This window comes from Zosterops lateralis (assembly GCF_965231275.1).
Source record: "Zosterops lateralis genome assembly, chromosome: Z".
Lineage (NCBI taxonomy): Eukaryota > Metazoa > Chordata > Aves > Passeriformes > Zosteropidae > Zosterops > Zosterops lateralis.
Window position 1 is genome coordinate 84,946,829 of NC_139800.1, and position 18,159 is coordinate 84,964,987.

The 18,159-nt window shown below is 36.9% G+C and overlaps 1 protein-coding gene across 4 annotated transcripts in view; it reads left to right on the forward strand.

The window, feature by feature from the left end:
* DIAPH2 (diaphanous related formin 2) overlaps positions 1 to 18,159 on the forward strand; it is a gene marked incomplete at its 5' end in the record, with an annotated part of 170,660 nt that overhangs the window by 56,415 nt on the left and 96,086 nt on the right. For all 4 annotated transcript variants that reach the window (XM_083883143.1, XM_083883145.1, XM_083883144.1 and 1 more), the window contains 5 exons: positions 2,860 to 2,961; positions 4,352 to 4,446; positions 6,141 to 6,242; positions 11,688 to 11,927; positions 16,291 to 16,420. In XM_083883143.1, coding sequence (XP_083739269.1) covers positions 2,860 to 2,961; positions 4,352 to 4,446; positions 6,141 to 6,242; positions 11,688 to 11,927; positions 16,291 to 16,420 — 669 coding nt within the window. The remainder of the gene's footprint in view (positions 1 to 2,859; positions 2,962 to 4,351; positions 4,447 to 6,140; positions 6,243 to 11,687; positions 11,928 to 16,290; positions 16,421 to 18,159) is intronic.

The following is an 18,159-nucleotide window of genomic DNA, read 5'->3' on the forward strand; positions in this document are numbered from 1 at the left end:
AAAATCCTTCTTTCATCTCTCCCTTTGGTTCTGTGGCATCAAACCAAAAAGTGTCTTATCTTTTTACAGGCATTTATGAAAAGAAAACCTGACAAGGGGCAGGAGGTTGGTCAGCAATGGTGTATTGAATTCTGAAAAGGATCAAGTATCTTTTTAATTGAGTTATTTTTCAAAATTCTGTAATCCATGGCTGTGTTACAGTTGAATCGCTTCTGAAATGGATTGTGTGATCAGAGCCTCTGGCAGAAGAGGGTTGAGCATGGCTTTGGAGAGCTCTATGATGCTCCATGTCATCCCAAGCATGGCTGGAACAGTGGTGCAGAGATTCTAGGAGCTGTCTAATTTAGAAATTTTAGTAGGATCTCTTTCTGCCTGTGAATTAGGGCTTGGTAAGATTGGTGTTGATGCTGTATTGCGACTTCAGTGCAGTCACATAAGCATCTGGTTCTGGTGTTTCTCTGTTTTTTGTGAATTGGCATGAAGTGAACTTTGAAGTCTCGTGTGGAAAGATAAACTTTTTGGGAAGAACAAATTCTCTGGCCTTTTTCAAGTAGAAAAAGTTTAATCTAACCCAGACAGATAATGTTTGTGAAATGGAGGATCTGTAAGTAGGGCTGTTTTAGCCCTTCAGGCTTGAGTAGGTGAGAGTAGCTGTGGTTTGTTATGAAACTTTGGAATATGTGATTTGCTGTGTCCTAAATGTGGTTCCTGATTTTACAACCAGTAGAGGACTGCACCTGCACACACATGAGGAACAGTGAAAAGGGAAACTGGTTCTATGCCCTGTACAGGCAAAGGTACCACTGTGAATTCTGCCTCAGCTCACATGTCTGTTTCTAAAATATTGTGTTTAAACCCCAAGCCACTTTTCCTTTTTAAGTACTGTAGCAGCTGAATAACTTCATACCTCTTTTGCATTGGGCTGGTTTGCCCTTGAACTCCTGTTCACAAAGTGTTTGTCACTTGCTCTTTCTGATTTTTGTGAATTATCACTGTAGGAAGAAAGTTTCCTTTCTGTGAGGTGATACTGGTTACAAGAACATCTATTACTCTTGTTTTCTTTTTCTGTTACTTCTGCAGTTTGCAAGCCCGGGAACTTTGTTTTATACAAAGTTTGTCTTTGGTGCTGCCAACTCCTGAGACAAGTCTGGTACCGTGGTTGGGAGGGTGTGGTGTTCAGTGCTTTAAGGACTCCATCCATAGAGGTCTGGAGTTTAACTCTCAAGTTTGCAATAGGTCGCTCATCTTCTTGAATCCTTCTTCTCAGCTGACACAAACCCAGGCTTTGCAGTGTCTGCTGTGAGAGAACAGAACTCGTAATCCTTGTTGCCTCCCCATGGGACAGCTGATTTTTAACTCTTAGGTGGTTTTTTGTTTGTGTTGTTGAGCACCTGGTCTTATTTCCTTGTTTAATTGAGAACAATTAGTGAGAAGGGCCTGATTACTGTATGAAGTGTCACTTTAGGGTTTTAAATGGAGCTCATTACAGCTAAGGGGTCAGTGCTGGGGGGATTTCTGAGGTTATTTGGTGATATGTAGCTCAGGCCTTGTACAAGCAGCAAGGCAGCTGCTCATGGGAGGCTTGCAGGGAAGGAGAAGGCAAGTGGGGAGTGAAAGCTGCTTTATTGTTGAATCATCCTTTTGGTTCAGTTTTCTCTGATTTAGGCACTTTAGAGGTAGCTAGAGCTGAGGGCACTACCTGGGACTGGCTCAGTTAGTGCTGGCATGAACATGCCCAAGATAAACTCATTTTTCAGGGCTGTAAACCCAACAGAATTCCTTTATGCCAGGTGTTTTCCTGGTGTAAATGGATGTAAATGAGAGACAAATGCCTGTTTTCTACAATCTTCTTTTTTTTTTTTTTTTTTTTTTTTTTTTTTTTTTTTTTTATATATATATTTAAGAAATTGAAACTGAGATTTTTATCTTGTTCTTCACACTAAAAATTAAGATTTTTTTTTTTTTCCTTAGGGAATACCTATGGATAAACCCATGATAGCATTTACAGTGCAACAAAAAATAATTCTCAGAGAGAAAAAACACATTTGTCTGCTTGGAACGTCATCTTAATTTGACTTTCCAGTTTTTCAGTTACTTTTGAATGAATGAAAATATTCATTAAGTTCAATTAATGTTAAGCACATTAAGATTCTATTCCTTCAGTGCCAAATATGTGATATTTAAAAGGAAATAAATCCTTGTTAATGGGTTTACTTAATGCTTAAGAAAATTTGGTGAAAATTGACTATTTTAAATTATGCAAAAAAAAATCAGCTTATATTTTAGGTACTCCAATACCACATTTATTTCCATAATTTAAAGTGTTGAACATAAGGCTAGTGAATCTTGCTAATTTAAAAGAAATCACTTTAAAATATGGACTGTTTTATTTAGTTCTCCTCTTTACCACTGACAGTGTAAATAATTACTGAAAACATACCTTTGTTCAGTGTGATAAACATGAAATGATTCGTGTTGTTGGATGAAGAACTACTAAATATTATTAATGTTTCAATAGAGGGCACTCATGTGCTTCAAGGTAACAGCAAGTCCCTGTATTTTTAAAAATACTTGAAATGAATTGGAGCTGAAGTGAAATTTCAAGGGTTAAAATACATAAATATTATCTGGTAGTGCTTGAGAAAATTGCTCATTGTCATATTTTTATTTCTTATTCCTTTCAAATTTGGACATTTGCTTTGTTTGTTTGGATATTTTACAGTAGGTTGAGGCAGTGCAGTCACTTTGCCTTGAACTGATTGTAAAAGATGTATTATTATGGCTTACTAATGCACTTGCTGTTAGGTAAGATTGAACAGTTTTAATAATGAATAGAATTTAATAATACCTACTTTCCAGCCAAAAAGCCTGTAGAAGAATCAGAAGAAAAGAAAGCAGCTCAGTCAAAGAAGAAGATCAAAGAATTAAGAGTTTTGGATGGAAAATCTGCACAAAATTTATGTAAGTGATGTGAAGGGCATTAGGTCAACGTCTAAGTAGCATCTGCACCTCACTGTTTGTAAATTCTTTTGTTGTTTACATGTGCAATTGCTTTTTCTAAAAACTGCCAATTTGAACATGAGTCTTAAATTCAGAGGTGCTTAAATCCGGTATGAATCCACTATATAACTTGGGAAAAATGAAGAAAAGTAACAGGGAAAAATGATTTAATGGGTTAGTGGGGTTTTTGCCAGTTAATTCTCTTAATTATTGCTCTGGACTGAAAGTACAATTGGATGATGATCACTAATTTGGGCAGAGCACAGTGTGGGTGGGTTTTGTGGGATGGGGTTTAGAGGCTATACCTAATTGTTCCTTCTGGTCAGAGCAATGAAGAAATAGAAGTTCAAGAGAAGATATTACCAGATAGACTACATAGGTGCAAGTACTGCTGCTATAAATTGTAACAAAACCAGCCTGCTTGCCTCATTTAACTTGATTCTTCCCTCTTTCATTATGGAGGGAAATCAATCATTAAGAGTAGTAGAGTCTTTTATTTGAATCAGAAACACCATAAATGTTACTAGTCCAACTGTGCCCATGGCAAATAAATGTGTAAACCCAAATGTGGGCATTGTTTAGTACTACATCTGTGAGCAGAACATGAGCTATGGCACAATTGATAGAAAACTTCAAATTTTGAAAGCATGGATGCAGGATAATCAGCCACAGTAGTTAGGCTGAATATAAAGCACTTTTTTACAGTATCTTGATCCATCTGTTAAGAATTCTTTGTAGTTTACTGAATGGGGCTCTCTTGATTTTTATAACATTCTGAGATCAAATTACTTCGAGAACTCCATCTTTGAAGGGTTTGCATTATGTGTGTCTCTTGTGTAAGTTCAGATACCCTAAAAGTGGTAGAGTTAGGATATTTTTCTTACTTTTGCCCAGCTCTTCATTACCCCTTTGATGTGAACTTTTTTGTGGAATATTACATAAACATAATTTACCGAATTGTAAGTGCAGTACAGCTATTCATATGTGGTTATGGAAGCAATAGTAATAATAATAGATCAAGTTATATATTATTGGCTGAGTAGGTCTGATTAAGTAGGAATGCAGATGTCATTCATAAAGATTAAACTTTATGGGAAAGTAACATTGCTAGGGAGCAACTGAGGCTGATTTACAAGTTAAAATTGTTGTCATAGTTTCATTTCTTAGGAAATTCATTACAAGTCAAGCTGCAATAGTGTGCCTATGTAGCATTTGTTTATATGGAAGACTTCTTAACTGTGAAACACAATTTGGGTAGAGAGATGATTTTTGAGTTGCTAGAAATGGCTTGCCTTTGTGTATCAATCTTCTTTGACTTTTTTGATTTTAATGATGTATTACTGAATTTCAGCAATATTTTTGGGTTCCTTCCGTTTGCCTTATGAAGAAATAAAAAATATCATTTTAGAGGTTGATGAGGAGAAGCTGAGTGAATCCTTGATTCAGGTATGTGAAAATACCTCTGCTTTTGGTTATGGCTAGTTTTCCACATAAAAATGTCGTGAAAGGAGTAAGAATTCCAGAGCAAGACAGGATATCAGTTGTGTTTCATTGATTTCACTTCTGCTTTTGAATATGGTCACATGTAGCACTAAAACTGCCTTCCAAAGACACTGTTAACAAAAGAATTCCTTGGAATTTCCCCTTCAAAAGGAAATCTTTGAGAATTCAGGTGTTTCAGCTTTGAAGACAAGCTGAAGATGATTCAGGCTGGTGCATAATGAAGTTTCATGAGGCTTCTTGTGGAAACAGCTCTGTAACAGCTCTGCATGTCTCTAGTGAGAGATGAAACTCCCTGAATGTTTCAGGATACTGCTGCAGCTCCCAACCTAGCTGTAAATCAAACCTGCTCTCAAGCTGGCTGAGTCTCGTTTTCAGCCCCAAATCTCTCAGCTGGAGAGAAGAAAGGATGGAATTCAACTTCTTTGCATCTCTCTCTGATTTTCTCTCTAGGAGGAAAGCAAGTGTGTACATGGCCCCTCGTGGTCTCTGAGCAGTGACAGTTCAGCAGAAAAGCATGGAAACCCTAAATTTCACATAGATTTAGCACCCCAGCAATGCTGGTGTTGTTTTGTTTAACATCATACACAGATTCAGATTCCTGCTACCACGCTGGGCCTCGATTTATCCTTTCATCCTTCCCCGTCTCCACCTTCATCCCATTCCCTCAAGGTTTTCTTAAATTCATTTCTTCTTCCTGTTTTAAACCTGCAGAATGGTTATTCTGGGGACTCTGGTCTAAACTGCATGGCCTCAGTGTTTGAAAATAAGTGCAAAGCCCTAATTTTATTGAGGACTTGGTTTATTGATCAGAGATGTCAGATCAGATGATTGAGAAACCTTCAGGTTTAGTAAAATCAAAAATCAAGGGGGAGGAGCAGTCCCACCTTGGATAGCTGTAGTGCAGAGTAGTTTCATATTGATCTCCTCTACTACAAAGACATTATTTGGATTTCAGTTTGTGTATATATGAAAATTTAAATGCAATCTATATTTTCACTGCATATTTCTTAAAACAAACTATTATTCAGTTTTAATATAAATATTTTAAATACTTAACTGTATTTTGACACCTCAGGATCATACAATAACTCACGATTATCTTTGGGGACATGGATAAGATTGCAAGCAAATAAAACTTTTTCCTGGGTTCCTGTATATTTGCCATCCGAAAGATCTGTACAATTTTGTGATGATGACTTTTTTGTAAGGTACTTTTAGTGTATTTTGTGCACAGATACTTTGTCTAATGATTTGGGGTGGGGGGGATTTGCTACTTTTGTCATATTTTACACAGACCAGTTATTTCTTGATTGATACTTAATGAGCAAGATTCAGCCATTAGGACAAAGAGAGATTGTAGAGGGACAAAACTCCTTGATGCTGTCAGACCCTGAAAAATGATATTCTAACCTTTAAATACATTCTTCAAATCAGAGACTGTAGCAGAGCTGTTGATGTCTGTATTAAATAATTACTGCTTTGATTTGATGTTTATATAATGTTAAAGCTGCGTAAATAAAATAAGCGTCCCGTAATTTCCGTGTGCATTTCCGTGTTGTGGTATTTAAAGCATGGTATTTTTAATACCCTAGGTAGTTTAATATAACAAATTTGATATAATGCCTTGTTTGTTTTAGAACTTGGTGAAGAATCTTCCTGAGCAGAAAGAACTCAATGCCTTAGCTGAATTAAAGGATGAATATAATGATCTTGCTGAGCCAGAGCAATTTGGAGTTGTGGTATGTATTAGTGCAAGGATTAACTGCAGAGTTGCATTTTGGCACATAAAAAGAAATAAATTCAGCGACAAAATCTTTTTGTTAGTGTTTCTTCAAAACCTGCAGTAGGAAAAAGTTACTATTTCCTGATGAGTAGTAATCAAAAAATCTCTTTAATATGTATTAGGCCAGCCTGAGCAGGGCCCTGACCAACCAGGATTGGAACCAGATGATCCTTGTGGTCCTTTCCATGTGAACTCCTCTGATTCTCTGATTCAGTGTGTTTTTCTGGAAGGAGTTACAGTATAGCATTAAAAGCAACAGGCACTCCTGTGCCAGACCAAATCTTGTGTCTGCACGTCTTGCCTTTGAATGTTTATTAAACAGTTCTGAGAACCTTTGCCTTCAAGCAGATGAATTTCCAAGAGTCCATAGGAGACCCAGTTACCCCATGGCATTGCCAACTGATAAATTTGTTTTCTTTCAAAACCTGTAAATAGCTGAAAGAGTTACTATGTCCATATCCATATTTTTTATGTATGCATGCATACACATATAAAACATTTGTATTTATACAGACACAGACTTAAAAAATGGCTCAAGGAGAGGTGTGAATTTATATTGGAACTGAAATTGTAGCTTGTGTACTGTTCCTTTCAGTATCATTCAGTCCCTGGAGCTGTTCAAGAGCAGTATTAGAATGGCTGGAGCCTCTCTTGGAAGGAAATTCCAGCATTTCCATAAATTATTTAATCCATGCTGGTGAGTGAGGGTGGGACACTGAGTTACTGAGTTCTGTGCCAGCCCTTGGAAATCACTTTCTGCTCCTGGTGTCTTCCAAAGACCTCCTGAGTCTTTAGGCAAATGAGCTCCTGTTTTCACTTCCCTTTGTCAGCCTAAGAGATTAAAATGATGATGAGAGCCTCTGTAACGTGCTCAGGATTTATCCCCGTCTCCACAGGAGCTACGTTTGCTCTTGCTGGATTTTTAAGGCATTATGTACATTAAAATGCATTAAAACTGAAATAGAGGCCTCTTAAAGGGCTTTTTTTTTACTAAAAAGCTCTGATTTGAGCATAATTTGGCTTCAGAAGTGCCTTTTGAGTGATTTTTTCAAAAATTATTTTTCAGTTGGGAAAGTAACAGAATATGGCTTGTCCTAATGAGATTTTTGGAGAGGATTTAGAAAATGGAAGAAATCAATGGCTTCTTTTGAAAAACTTTAGCCTATTGGTTTCCTTTTTTTTTTCTTTTTTTTTTTTTAAGTAAATGGCATAAAGTTCCAAAAGTCTTTTCCTTCCTAGCAAAGATGAAGAATTTTGATAGAAGTGAGATACATTAGTTAGCATTACTGCAGGAAGTAAAACATTTCCATTTATGGATCAGTAACGATCTAAAAATCTCTATAAATACATATTTCCTAATTTCTTTGAAGCAATAATAGCATGCATGTATATTTTAAATGTAAACGTATCAATGTTTTTGGTCTTTAGACAGACCAAAACTTACCTGTGGATATATTGTGTGGATATATTATCTGTATTGTGATATATGCGTGTATTATTTTTTATATACACCTATTTATGTGTATATACCCCCCTACCTAGATATTGTCAAGGAGAGAAGTTGCTTGGGTTTTGTGCAGAGAGAATATCTAAAGTGTGTTAAAGGGAAATGCACAATGGAATCAGGCAAGGTGGAATTGTTAGGACAAAGGAAGGCTCTGTTTGGGAATTCTTTTTGGTTTCCTGCTTAAAAGCAGCAAAGAGTTGGCAAATTTGTGCATAATGACCTTGATTTAAGGGGTTCTGTATGCATCCCTCCATTTTACTGCTGTAAATTCTTTAGTGATTCACCCCGACCTTCCTAACTTGGATCATGTCCTGCCCTGCTCCCTCCTTCTGACAAACATTCCCTTTTGTAAACACCACCCCTGACTTGTCTCAACTGATATTTCTGGATTAGGATGCTGCTTTCCATATCTGGGGCTCATGGATTCCTTGGAGTGAGGATTCCTGCTGGACTGAACCTGAGTAGGCTTTGCCTTTTCCTTTGGTTATTGAAAAACCTGTGAAATTTCCCTTATTTCCCAGCAGTCCCAGGATGGCCACAGTCACTGTTCCAGATTTGTGTTTCTGGGGAAACACTGACTAGAGAAAGTTGAGAGAGTTTCCAAGTATTTAATGCCACATTAATTAGCAAAAACTACTTAATCAAACATCTCCAAATGGTGCTGTTTGCCTTATGAGGGAACCAAGTTTCCTGAAGCTTGTTTGCTTATTCAGCTTTACCATCTGCTTTAATAAAAAACAGTACTTTGCCTTGTGGGTCCTGCTTCTGCCTGATTTCTAGAGGTCTCTGACTACATTACTGGTGCTAAAATGCTGTGTTTGTTTCTGATTTTGATATCATTGAACTATCCATTAAGGTGGAAGAAATGCAGCTGAACTTTGAAGTCTTGACTGAAGTTCATTTTTCCAATGTGTCAACTTAATTTTGGACTTTCTCATTAGTAATAGTCTTAACCTTTACTATAGAAATAGAAGACAGAGTACTTTAAATAATATTTAAAGTATGTCCCCTTATTTTTATGTAAATTTAGGTGTGTTAATTAATTACTAAGATATGTTAATTGGATAATCACTTTGCCCATCAAATTTAATAAAAGTTGGAATAAGTTGCTCAAAATTTGTGTCGTAAAACCATACTTAGTCTAATTCGAAGGGACCGATTAACTTAATATTCAGCTGATATGTAAATGAAAATTAGAATTGCATTTTCATTTAGATGAAATGTTAAAATCAATTATATATTCTAATTAGTTATTAGCGCTTTTTGAAGTTATATCCCGGGATCAAAAAAGCCAACAACTTCCTGTAAAGGAAAGTTTGCATTGATGTTGAAGTAAAGCAAGAAAAACAGATTAACTGAATTAACTGCAACATTAACTCAGCTAATCAGAATGTTACCTGAATTCTACGTGTAAACTTTGTGTTCAAGAGTTAATTTTTTTCATTATATGGGAACAGCTGCAAATTCAGTAAGGATCTGCATTTCCATTTCATCTCCAGTTGAACATTTTTAGTATCAAAAGCATAAATTTGACTGAGGAGTTGTATAAACTTGCATATTCTCTGACCCTTTTTTTGCTGTCTAACCAGTTCAGCTGTCATGAGCAGTCCTGGCTGGGAGGCAGACAAAGTGGAGAGAATTGTACAAGTTTATTGTACCTCCATTGGTTTAGAGTCATTCAGTCTTTTAAATTGAATTTATTGGCTGCTTGTTTGGCCTTATTGTAATTTTGTGAGCTGCTGCAGAATTAATCTTCTTGGAATGTTTCCAGGGGAAAAAAGGCAACTTTAATATAACGTAGGTAAGAGGCTAAGTTGTCCTAGCAAGTTGACAAATTTTTATTAGAGGAGTGTCAGCTTTTTCTTAGGAAGTGAGGCAAATTTAATTGTGCTTTTTGCCTTTCTCCAATAGCCTTTGATCCTCGTTTTAATACAGGGCTTGAGAATTGAATGATGATAATAAAGCATAAAGAACTGAATAAAGAACTTGATTAGGTAGGGAGTTCAGACAAGACCTTTATGAGAGCCCAGAAGGGGAAATAATGACATGCAGCCCAGCACTGACAGTCAGCTGGAAAAGAAATGTCCATTTTCTTACCTCTTTAACTGTGGGCAGTGGAAGCCAGTGCTTGCTGTTCCATGTACCTGTTTGAATGTTTCATTTTTTATATGCCTTTGACACTAATTTTATTTAGAGCCATAAAGAATTTGAGCTTTCTAAGTGGATGTAGGCTTCCCTCCTTACCTAATTCCACGAGATTCCTCAAAGTTCAACATGTGCTCACTCCTTCTCTGCCAGTGAACACATGGATTTAGAAACAGGTCCACGAAAGGGGAAACCAGGGCAGGGTGGGGCAGGAAAAGCTAAAATAGCATTTGTGGCCATCTTCTACTGATACCTGAAGGGCATAATGTGTATAAAAATGTTCTGAGTTTTAAGGAAACACACATGAAACACGTGAAACAGCTCTTAGGAAAGTACCAAGACAGTTTTAAAATATTATGTAGGTCAGGGAATGAAATTAAAACTTATTGCTGGGTTGGAGGTCAAAAGCTAATAAATGGTCATTGTTCCATGACACTTCACAGTATTGAAGGAAGAAAGGACATTCGATGAAGTTTAAGGATTATTCTTCACAAACATTTAAGTCACACTCTCCTGTGGGCTTGTACATGTTTTGTTGCACTCTGGTTTTGGGATCTAAGGCTTTTGACAACTTTTTTGTGTGCCGTTTTGAGTAAAAACAGCAATTGGAGATTGTTCTACAAAAGTTAAAGCAAATTATGTGATTAATTTTAATTTCCATCTACTGCAGATTAGTGTAAGTAGATCCTTTCAAGGCAGATGTTTTCCGTATAATATTTCTGAAATACAGAATGATTAGAAGAATAATGTCTCAAGACTTTCAATGATTTTGGCTTATAGAGGCTCAGAGAGAAGTTTGTGACAATGGAGATTTATAAAAAAAGATCACTAGTTCTGCTGAAATGCTTCTTTTCTAATCCTTTCCTTTTCCTTGTTTAAGCCTGATCATAGGAATTGTTCGAGACCATCTGGAGCGCCTTCATGTTTATGTTCATTTTAGGATGAATTCATTATTATTCAGGCCACTCAAGTCCTTCTGTGAAAGTTGTTGCTGATGTTCCTGGTAGCTGTTGGGAGATAACACCAGTAGAAAAATCATGGTTCTTCAGAGGACCATGGTCAAATTTTGGCCAAGAGAGACAGGAGCACATCAAAATCTTCCTGTTTTGATAGTCAAGATCTGTGATTTGTCACATAGCAGAACTTTTCTTGCTAAGTGCTTCAGGAACACCACTGATGGTGAATACATTGGGGAGGAGGAAATCTTTCTGCTATGTAAAATGAGATAGGTTTGGAACATAATCATTCTTGCAATTAAATTAAAAATTTCAAGTTGTTTAAAAACACTCAGTACATCTTTTTTTCATAATTTACATTTGTCTTGTGAATTGCGGTGTGCTAAGCAGGAGGAAATAACTGATCACTTGTGCAAAACATGAAAGACATGGCCATATTTTTATTACCTAGCCTGGTTAATTTGGTCTTGGGGATTTAAATTAATGAATCAGCATTGAAGATTATTTTCAGTATCCCTGTCATTTACCATGTTACAATGTCAGGATTTATGACTTCCCATCTTTTTGTCAGAGCAAGAAGGAATTAGTCCTGGGCTCTGTTTTGCCAAGTGTGAAAGACAAAGGTGGGGCTGCCTGGGAATACAAGATAGGCAGTGAAAACCTGCAGAAGCTCTAGGCTTGCTGGCTGCACAGCACTGAGGTTTTTTAATATAAACTTTTCTTTCTAAAAAGAAAAAAAATTTATATTTAAAAAGTTTTTTTAAAAAACTATTTTGTTGTAATTGTTGTGCAGATGAGCTCAGTGAAGATGCTGCGGGCGCGGCTCAACGGGATCCTGTTCCGGCTGATGTTCGAGGAGCACGTGAACAACATCAAACCTGACATCATGGCAGTGACCCTGGCCTGTGAGGAGCTCAAGAAGAGTGAGAGCTTCAGCAAACTCCTGGAGCTGGTGCTGTTTCTGGGCAACTACATGAACTCGGGCTCCAGAAATGCACAATCCCTTGGCTTCAACATCAGCTTTCTCTGCAAGGTAAGCTGCAGCCATAAAGCACTGCAGTGCAGCTTGGTGAAGCTCAGGGCACAGGAGAAGGTGCCCAAAGCAGGGAAAAGTGACTTACTGACCTCTGTCTTTAATAATGGACAGGGAAATACAGGGTGAGCATTCCCAGGGTTCTCTGGGTAATTTTAATTTTTCACTCCTAAGGAATGTGTTTCAGCCTTCAAGCTTGTCTAGCAGAATTTGGGAGCCTTTATTTTGTTTTATTATAATGACTCCTTCTTTAGACCAGTGGCTATCATTAATTGGACTTTCTGTCCATGATAAGAATTTTATTTTATTTTTTTTAGTCAGCTGTCAAGCAAGGTGGAAGATGTCTGTGTACACATTTCATGATTTGGACTCCTAATGTGATGAATTCACTTTTCAGTAAAACCAGAGTTTTGTATTGATTTCTTTTTCTCGTTTCTTGAACAATCTTAAAATTATTTTTCTGTTTACTGGATGCAGTACTTATACAGTCTGAGAAAAGGAGAAGAAAAAAGGCAGGTATTGATCTGGGATAAATGTTTGGTTTTGGAAAATAAATGTTTTTTACAACAGAGCTGATAATTTCATACACAGAGGTCTGTTTTTCTTACAACTTTTATTAAAACATGATAAAGAAAAGAAAGCACAACTCCATCCTGTCTGGACTGAGCTAGAAGGCTAATGACTGAATAAGTAATTGCCAATCCTTAAAACAGATTATCTCTCTGGATGTTATATTGCATTGTATGGTGTTATTGAAGATAGAAATGATTTGTAAACAACCTTTGGCAGAAGGCAGAGAACTTAATTTTGTTCAAATAAGAGACATCAACATCAGAATTCCTGGGATGTATCAAGCAAGAGCAGCTATTCCTGTGCCTGCCCCAGAGCATCTTCATTGCCTGGGCATGGAATGCTCTGTAAAAATAGAAATACGGCAGGAAAAGTGCTCAGGTTTAGGGAGGCTGCTTTAGTAATTCACTGAAGGTGATGTTTGCTGTGTTTGTTTAATGAGTCCAAAGGATTCAACTGCTTTTTGAATCCTCAGTGCAGCAGGAGCCCCCCTCAGGAGTTCCAAAATTCAGCTCCATGGGAATGGAGCTGAAAGGAAAGGTTTGGTTTAGGGATGTGCAGGTACAGCTGCTGTGGTGCTGAATTAAAGTGAAGACCAGCAGCTCAGTTTCAATAAAGCTTTTGCAGCATTCTGACTGAATCAATGTGTGTTTTATCTCTTTAAGTTCTGGTATGTTACTTTTTGTTCATGGTGCAAATGGAACAAGACAAGCTGTTTATCCAGTATGAGTATTACTGATGAGGGGACATTTATTGTCCAGCAGCCCTCGTTGTGGGAAGGGGGGAAAAGATTTCTAGGGTAGGAGAAGGTCTGTAATCTCATAAAAATCAATAGAGAGCCTTTTTATAGCTATAATAAAGTGTCACTCCAGTGATGGTTTGTACATAATTTTTTTCTTGCATTGGCTGTCATGTTTAACCCTCACACCTGAAAGCTGCATCCAGAAGTGCCTGGGAAGAGCCCAGCCCCCTCCTGGCATTGGGTTATGGTGTGATTGGCATGGTTTAAATCCTTCACTCTGTCTAAAGGGAGAGTTTTGTTCTGGTGGTGTTTTTCTGGCTTAGAGAATTTAACATCTCACTCTGTGTGTCTCCCTTGATTTGGATGGTTGTGCTGTGTTGTGCTCTATGTACCTTGGCCTTTGATGCTTTCCCAAGCAATGGATCTCATGATATTGACCCTTAAATTGATGCTTCAGCATTCAGCTGGAGCTGCTTTCTGTAGCCCACACTGATCTACCAATTTATTTCATTTACTTGTAAACTGAACATGCTATTTCCAAACTCTGTCTCTTGGGCAAAGAAAGGCCATAGACTCAAAACCTGTATTTTAAAATTTGAACACCACAGTGTTAAAAATTTATCCTGAATCGTTGAGTGATAGAATATCCTGAGTTGGAGGGGACCCATGAGGTTCATCAAAGTACAGCTCCTGGTCTTGTAAGCACAACTTATCAGGCTCTCTTTGCTTTTCATCCACTTGGCTAGAGCATGTAGAACAGCAGAAATCAGGCTAAGCCATTAGGTTCTTTACAAGCCAAGGAATGTTATATCTATTGGGCAAAATTACTGCAAGTGAAAAGCTGAATATAAAAAGTATTGCATTTATATGCAAAAAAATTAAAAGAATGGGTGGATTATTTAATATGAGTATATATTGAATATGAGTACAAGGTGTGAATACAGACACACCCGTTCTGTCCCCTGTCCAATTCCTACCTTTCATTTCTATTTTTATATTTAAATAGTATGTGCTAAACTACACTCAAACAGCACCTATCTTATTTTTCATTATATATGAGTAGGCATAGGACTTGATTTTTAAAGTACAGATATTGATTCTAAATATCAAGCAGACCTATCTGTATCCATTGTGTTAAAAATAAGGATGAATATTGCAGAGACTTGATTACGATTGGGCCAAAGAAATGAATTTGATAACATTTGTTCAAGTTCTAAATAAATGTTTACTACAAGGTGCTAATACTGCCTCTTGTTATGAGGTTGCTCTTGGTGGCAAAACATGTTCCTGTTGTAATTTGAAAACAAAATAATTTTGTCCATTTAGAAAAAAAAGTGCTTTATCCACTTGATGATGTCAGAGAGATCAAAGACTGCAAATCCCACTACTGTTGTTCACAAACGAATTGAAATGCAATTTCTTTTTTCCATGCAGATGTTTAGCCAGTAAATCTACGATTTTTTTCAAGTCAGAAGAACTTCTGTGTATGTAACACATTAAAGCCCTTTTAACTGCATACCATTACTGAGCATTGTTTAGTCTTTAATCGCTGAATTGGTATGAATTAAATTGCTTTCTTAATTGCCTAAATACCTTATATTTTTAAAAGCCTGTTTTTCCACTGCACTCATTTATTCCTAACAGGGTAATCCTTAAAGCTGAAAGGCCTCTATTAAATTGAACATCGATGGCAAGCCTGTCATGAGGATTATAGAATTAGAACTTCAAGTGATTTAGAGAATGAGAAAACAAATAGGAGATTTTAGACACGCATTTATGTATTCTTCTTAAATAAATCCTTTATTTCATTTGTTGTGTATGTTGTAGCTTATTTGTGTTGTAAGAACTGTACCAGATGAGTAAAATGCTGTTAAAACAATTCTTTCCAGATGTATTACTAATTCTCTCAAGTGAGTGTGCTCTTCTCAAATTCTTACATACACCTGCTCTGTCTGTTGCTGTTGTGAAGAAGAGATCACTGCTTCTGCTACATCTTCCATCAGCTCACACTTTCCTTCTTTACATCTGCACAAAAATGGGCAAACTCAGAAATTTGGTCTTAAATTTGTTCCCTCATTCTCTTAAATTCATGATGTTCCTTTGCGTAGATGTGTGCACTCTGCCATGGGTTTTAGCCATAGGGTTACTGGAAACATGTCATTGGACCTGTATTCTAACAATTAATTCAGATTTTTATTTTAACTAAAAAAAAAACCCCAACTCATTTCAGAAGTTCATGCACTTAGGCTAATGGAGAGCAGAGTCCTATCACTTCTAAGAATACCGATTTATTCCAGGCCACTACAAAGCGCCTCTGCAGTTGAAAGAACAGCAAAAATATACATTTACCTGTTACTTCCCATTGTGCACAGTTTTCCTGCAGCTTTTTATAAATAAAACTGAATGCATTAAATTTCCTTTAGCTACAGTTAGGATTACCTTTGCATTTTTTTGTTGTTGTCATTCTGTATTCCAGTAAAGCAGAGTGCGTTTATTTTGTGTGTCTTTATAGAATTGGTCTCCAAGTCTGTAGCCTAAAAGCAGCATGGTTTAGATTTTGCTCCAAGAAAAAAACTGGATTTACAACGAGAAGTTACTTTATTTTGACTGGTCAAAATGCAGATTATGACTATTGGCATAATATCCAGCTATGCAGCGTTTCAGGGATTCCTTTAGAGATTTGGCATTTATGGCATTGAGGGAATGTTCTAAATTCAGTTCTTTTTATTCTGTTTATTCTCTGTTCACAGCTGGTTTTTAGCTGGGGGATTCTGAACTGGTGATGCTAAAATGTCAGAACTTTATGGACTGTCTTCAGGTCTTGTTCTCATCAAAATTAATCATTCTATCTTAAAATACATCATTACATTCCTTTTGTTGTCCTAAATTATGAAGAATTCAAGAAATTTCATTTTTTAAATCTGTTTATTTGCAGGCAACCCATGTAGGTAACTTTTTGCTAATAAGTTGAAGTCTGCAATATTCACTTTATTGAAACATTTGAAGAAATTATTTTCTTCCTTTTTGTTTTCTCCTGTGTTCCCTATTTAGATTCGAGATACAAAATCATCAGATCAGAAAACCACCCTGCTGCATTTTCTGGCAGAAATCTGTGAGGAGAATTACCGGGACATCTTAAAATTTCCAGATGAATTGCAGCATGTTGAGAGTGCAAGCAAAGGTAAGCTAACTGACAAAGCACCTAAAGGTAACTGTTGTTTGTTTTGACATTAAATGCTTCCACCATTTTATTTGAGAGTGTAGGATTATGTAACCTGTAAGCATTGATAATCCATGTGGATTGTGCCTTTCTGGTATTTACTGAGCTGAGAAGTCAGGGAGGAAAAACAGTAGGAGAGCAACTCCTCTTTTTCTGTAGTAGGCAGTGAAAATAATATAATTTTTTATTTTTTTTTTTTAATATATATAATATATAAATATATTTATAATGCAAATTACTGTATGGTCAGTGAGGTGCTTGAAAAACCATGGCTCAGGTGTTGTGTCAGCAGTGCTATGGTGATGTTGGGTGTCCCATCGCACCTCTGAAGAGTGATCTCTGTGTGAGCAAGGAGCCTTCACACACACACAGTTCCTGCTTTCCACACCTGAGAGAGAATAACAAGCATGCCCTGGAAAAATCCCAGGCTGCATATGAATAGGTAGAGTTTAACTGTGCTGCACAGGCAACAATTACTAATTATTTGTGGTCAGTCAGCAGTCCAGACTGGGGGATGTGATATCTTAGTTCATCTGTTGGACAGGTTTTCATGTGACACAGGCTGTGCTGCTTGGCACACTTGGTGCTGCTGAGTTTTCTGCTGAGGCAAAAGTAGGTGGTGGATGAAGATAACACAGACTTTTAATTTGCCCATTTCATCAGAAGATAAATACCTGGGTGAGCACAGGAATATGAAGGAAAGTAGAGCTGAGAAGTAGTTGGATACACATTTCCACCAGCTCTGTCCAGGTTTTCTCCTGGAAATTTTTGTCTCCTTTTTTCCAGTGTTATCAGTCAACGTCCCTCTTCAGTGCAGTGATTAGTATCTGTTAGCCAGATACTTTATCAATTAGGCCATCATTTGCTTCCAGTTTGTGTTCTTCTGTCTTAAACTGTCTGCTGAGAGCAGAACTCTCGTTTCCTCAAGGACCTGAGGAATAGTTCATCCATCAAACCCAACTTTGCCTTTGTTTCACCTCAGACTTCTTCATACTTCTATGTCTCTTCTTTATCATGCCTTTTTTTTTTTTTGCTGTTTCTCAAACTTTGTAAGCACCTTTCCATATTTTTTTTTCTGCACATAACCTGTGTTTTATTTGTATTGATTAAATATGTCCCTGCCTCACTTTGCTGCAGGATGGTTCATTGACCTGAGTGCCTGGGGACAAAATGGGATTGATCTGGGATTATTGGGGTGTCTGTGCAGGGCCAGGAGCTGGACTCAGTGATCCTTGTGGGTCCTTTCCAGCTCAGGATATTCTGAGATTCTGTGAACTAGCATATTAATGAAATTATGCAAGTAGCAGTTTGGCATCTTATCTAAATTCCAAAAATGTTTTCTACCACTTGATAATTCTTTTCTTGAGGTGACTTTTAATCTTTTTTCTTCCTTTCTTTGTAAAGTCTTCTGGTTTACCAGACACTTTTGATGATTTTTTATGAATTTTCTTCTGTGGCGGACACTTGACCTTGCAGCTTTGAGATTTTTATAGTTTGATTCAAAGCCTCTGATGTTCTGTAAGTTGATTTCAGGAATTAAACTGAAAGAGTCAGTAAAGTTTAGTTAAGCTGTTGCATCCTAAACAGAGAAAGCGTATTTATGGGAGCAAAGCCTTTAATAAGTCTGATATGAAAAAGATTTTGTTGCAGTTAAATTTGTCCCATTCTGCAAGATAAAAACTACATTTCCTATAAACAGC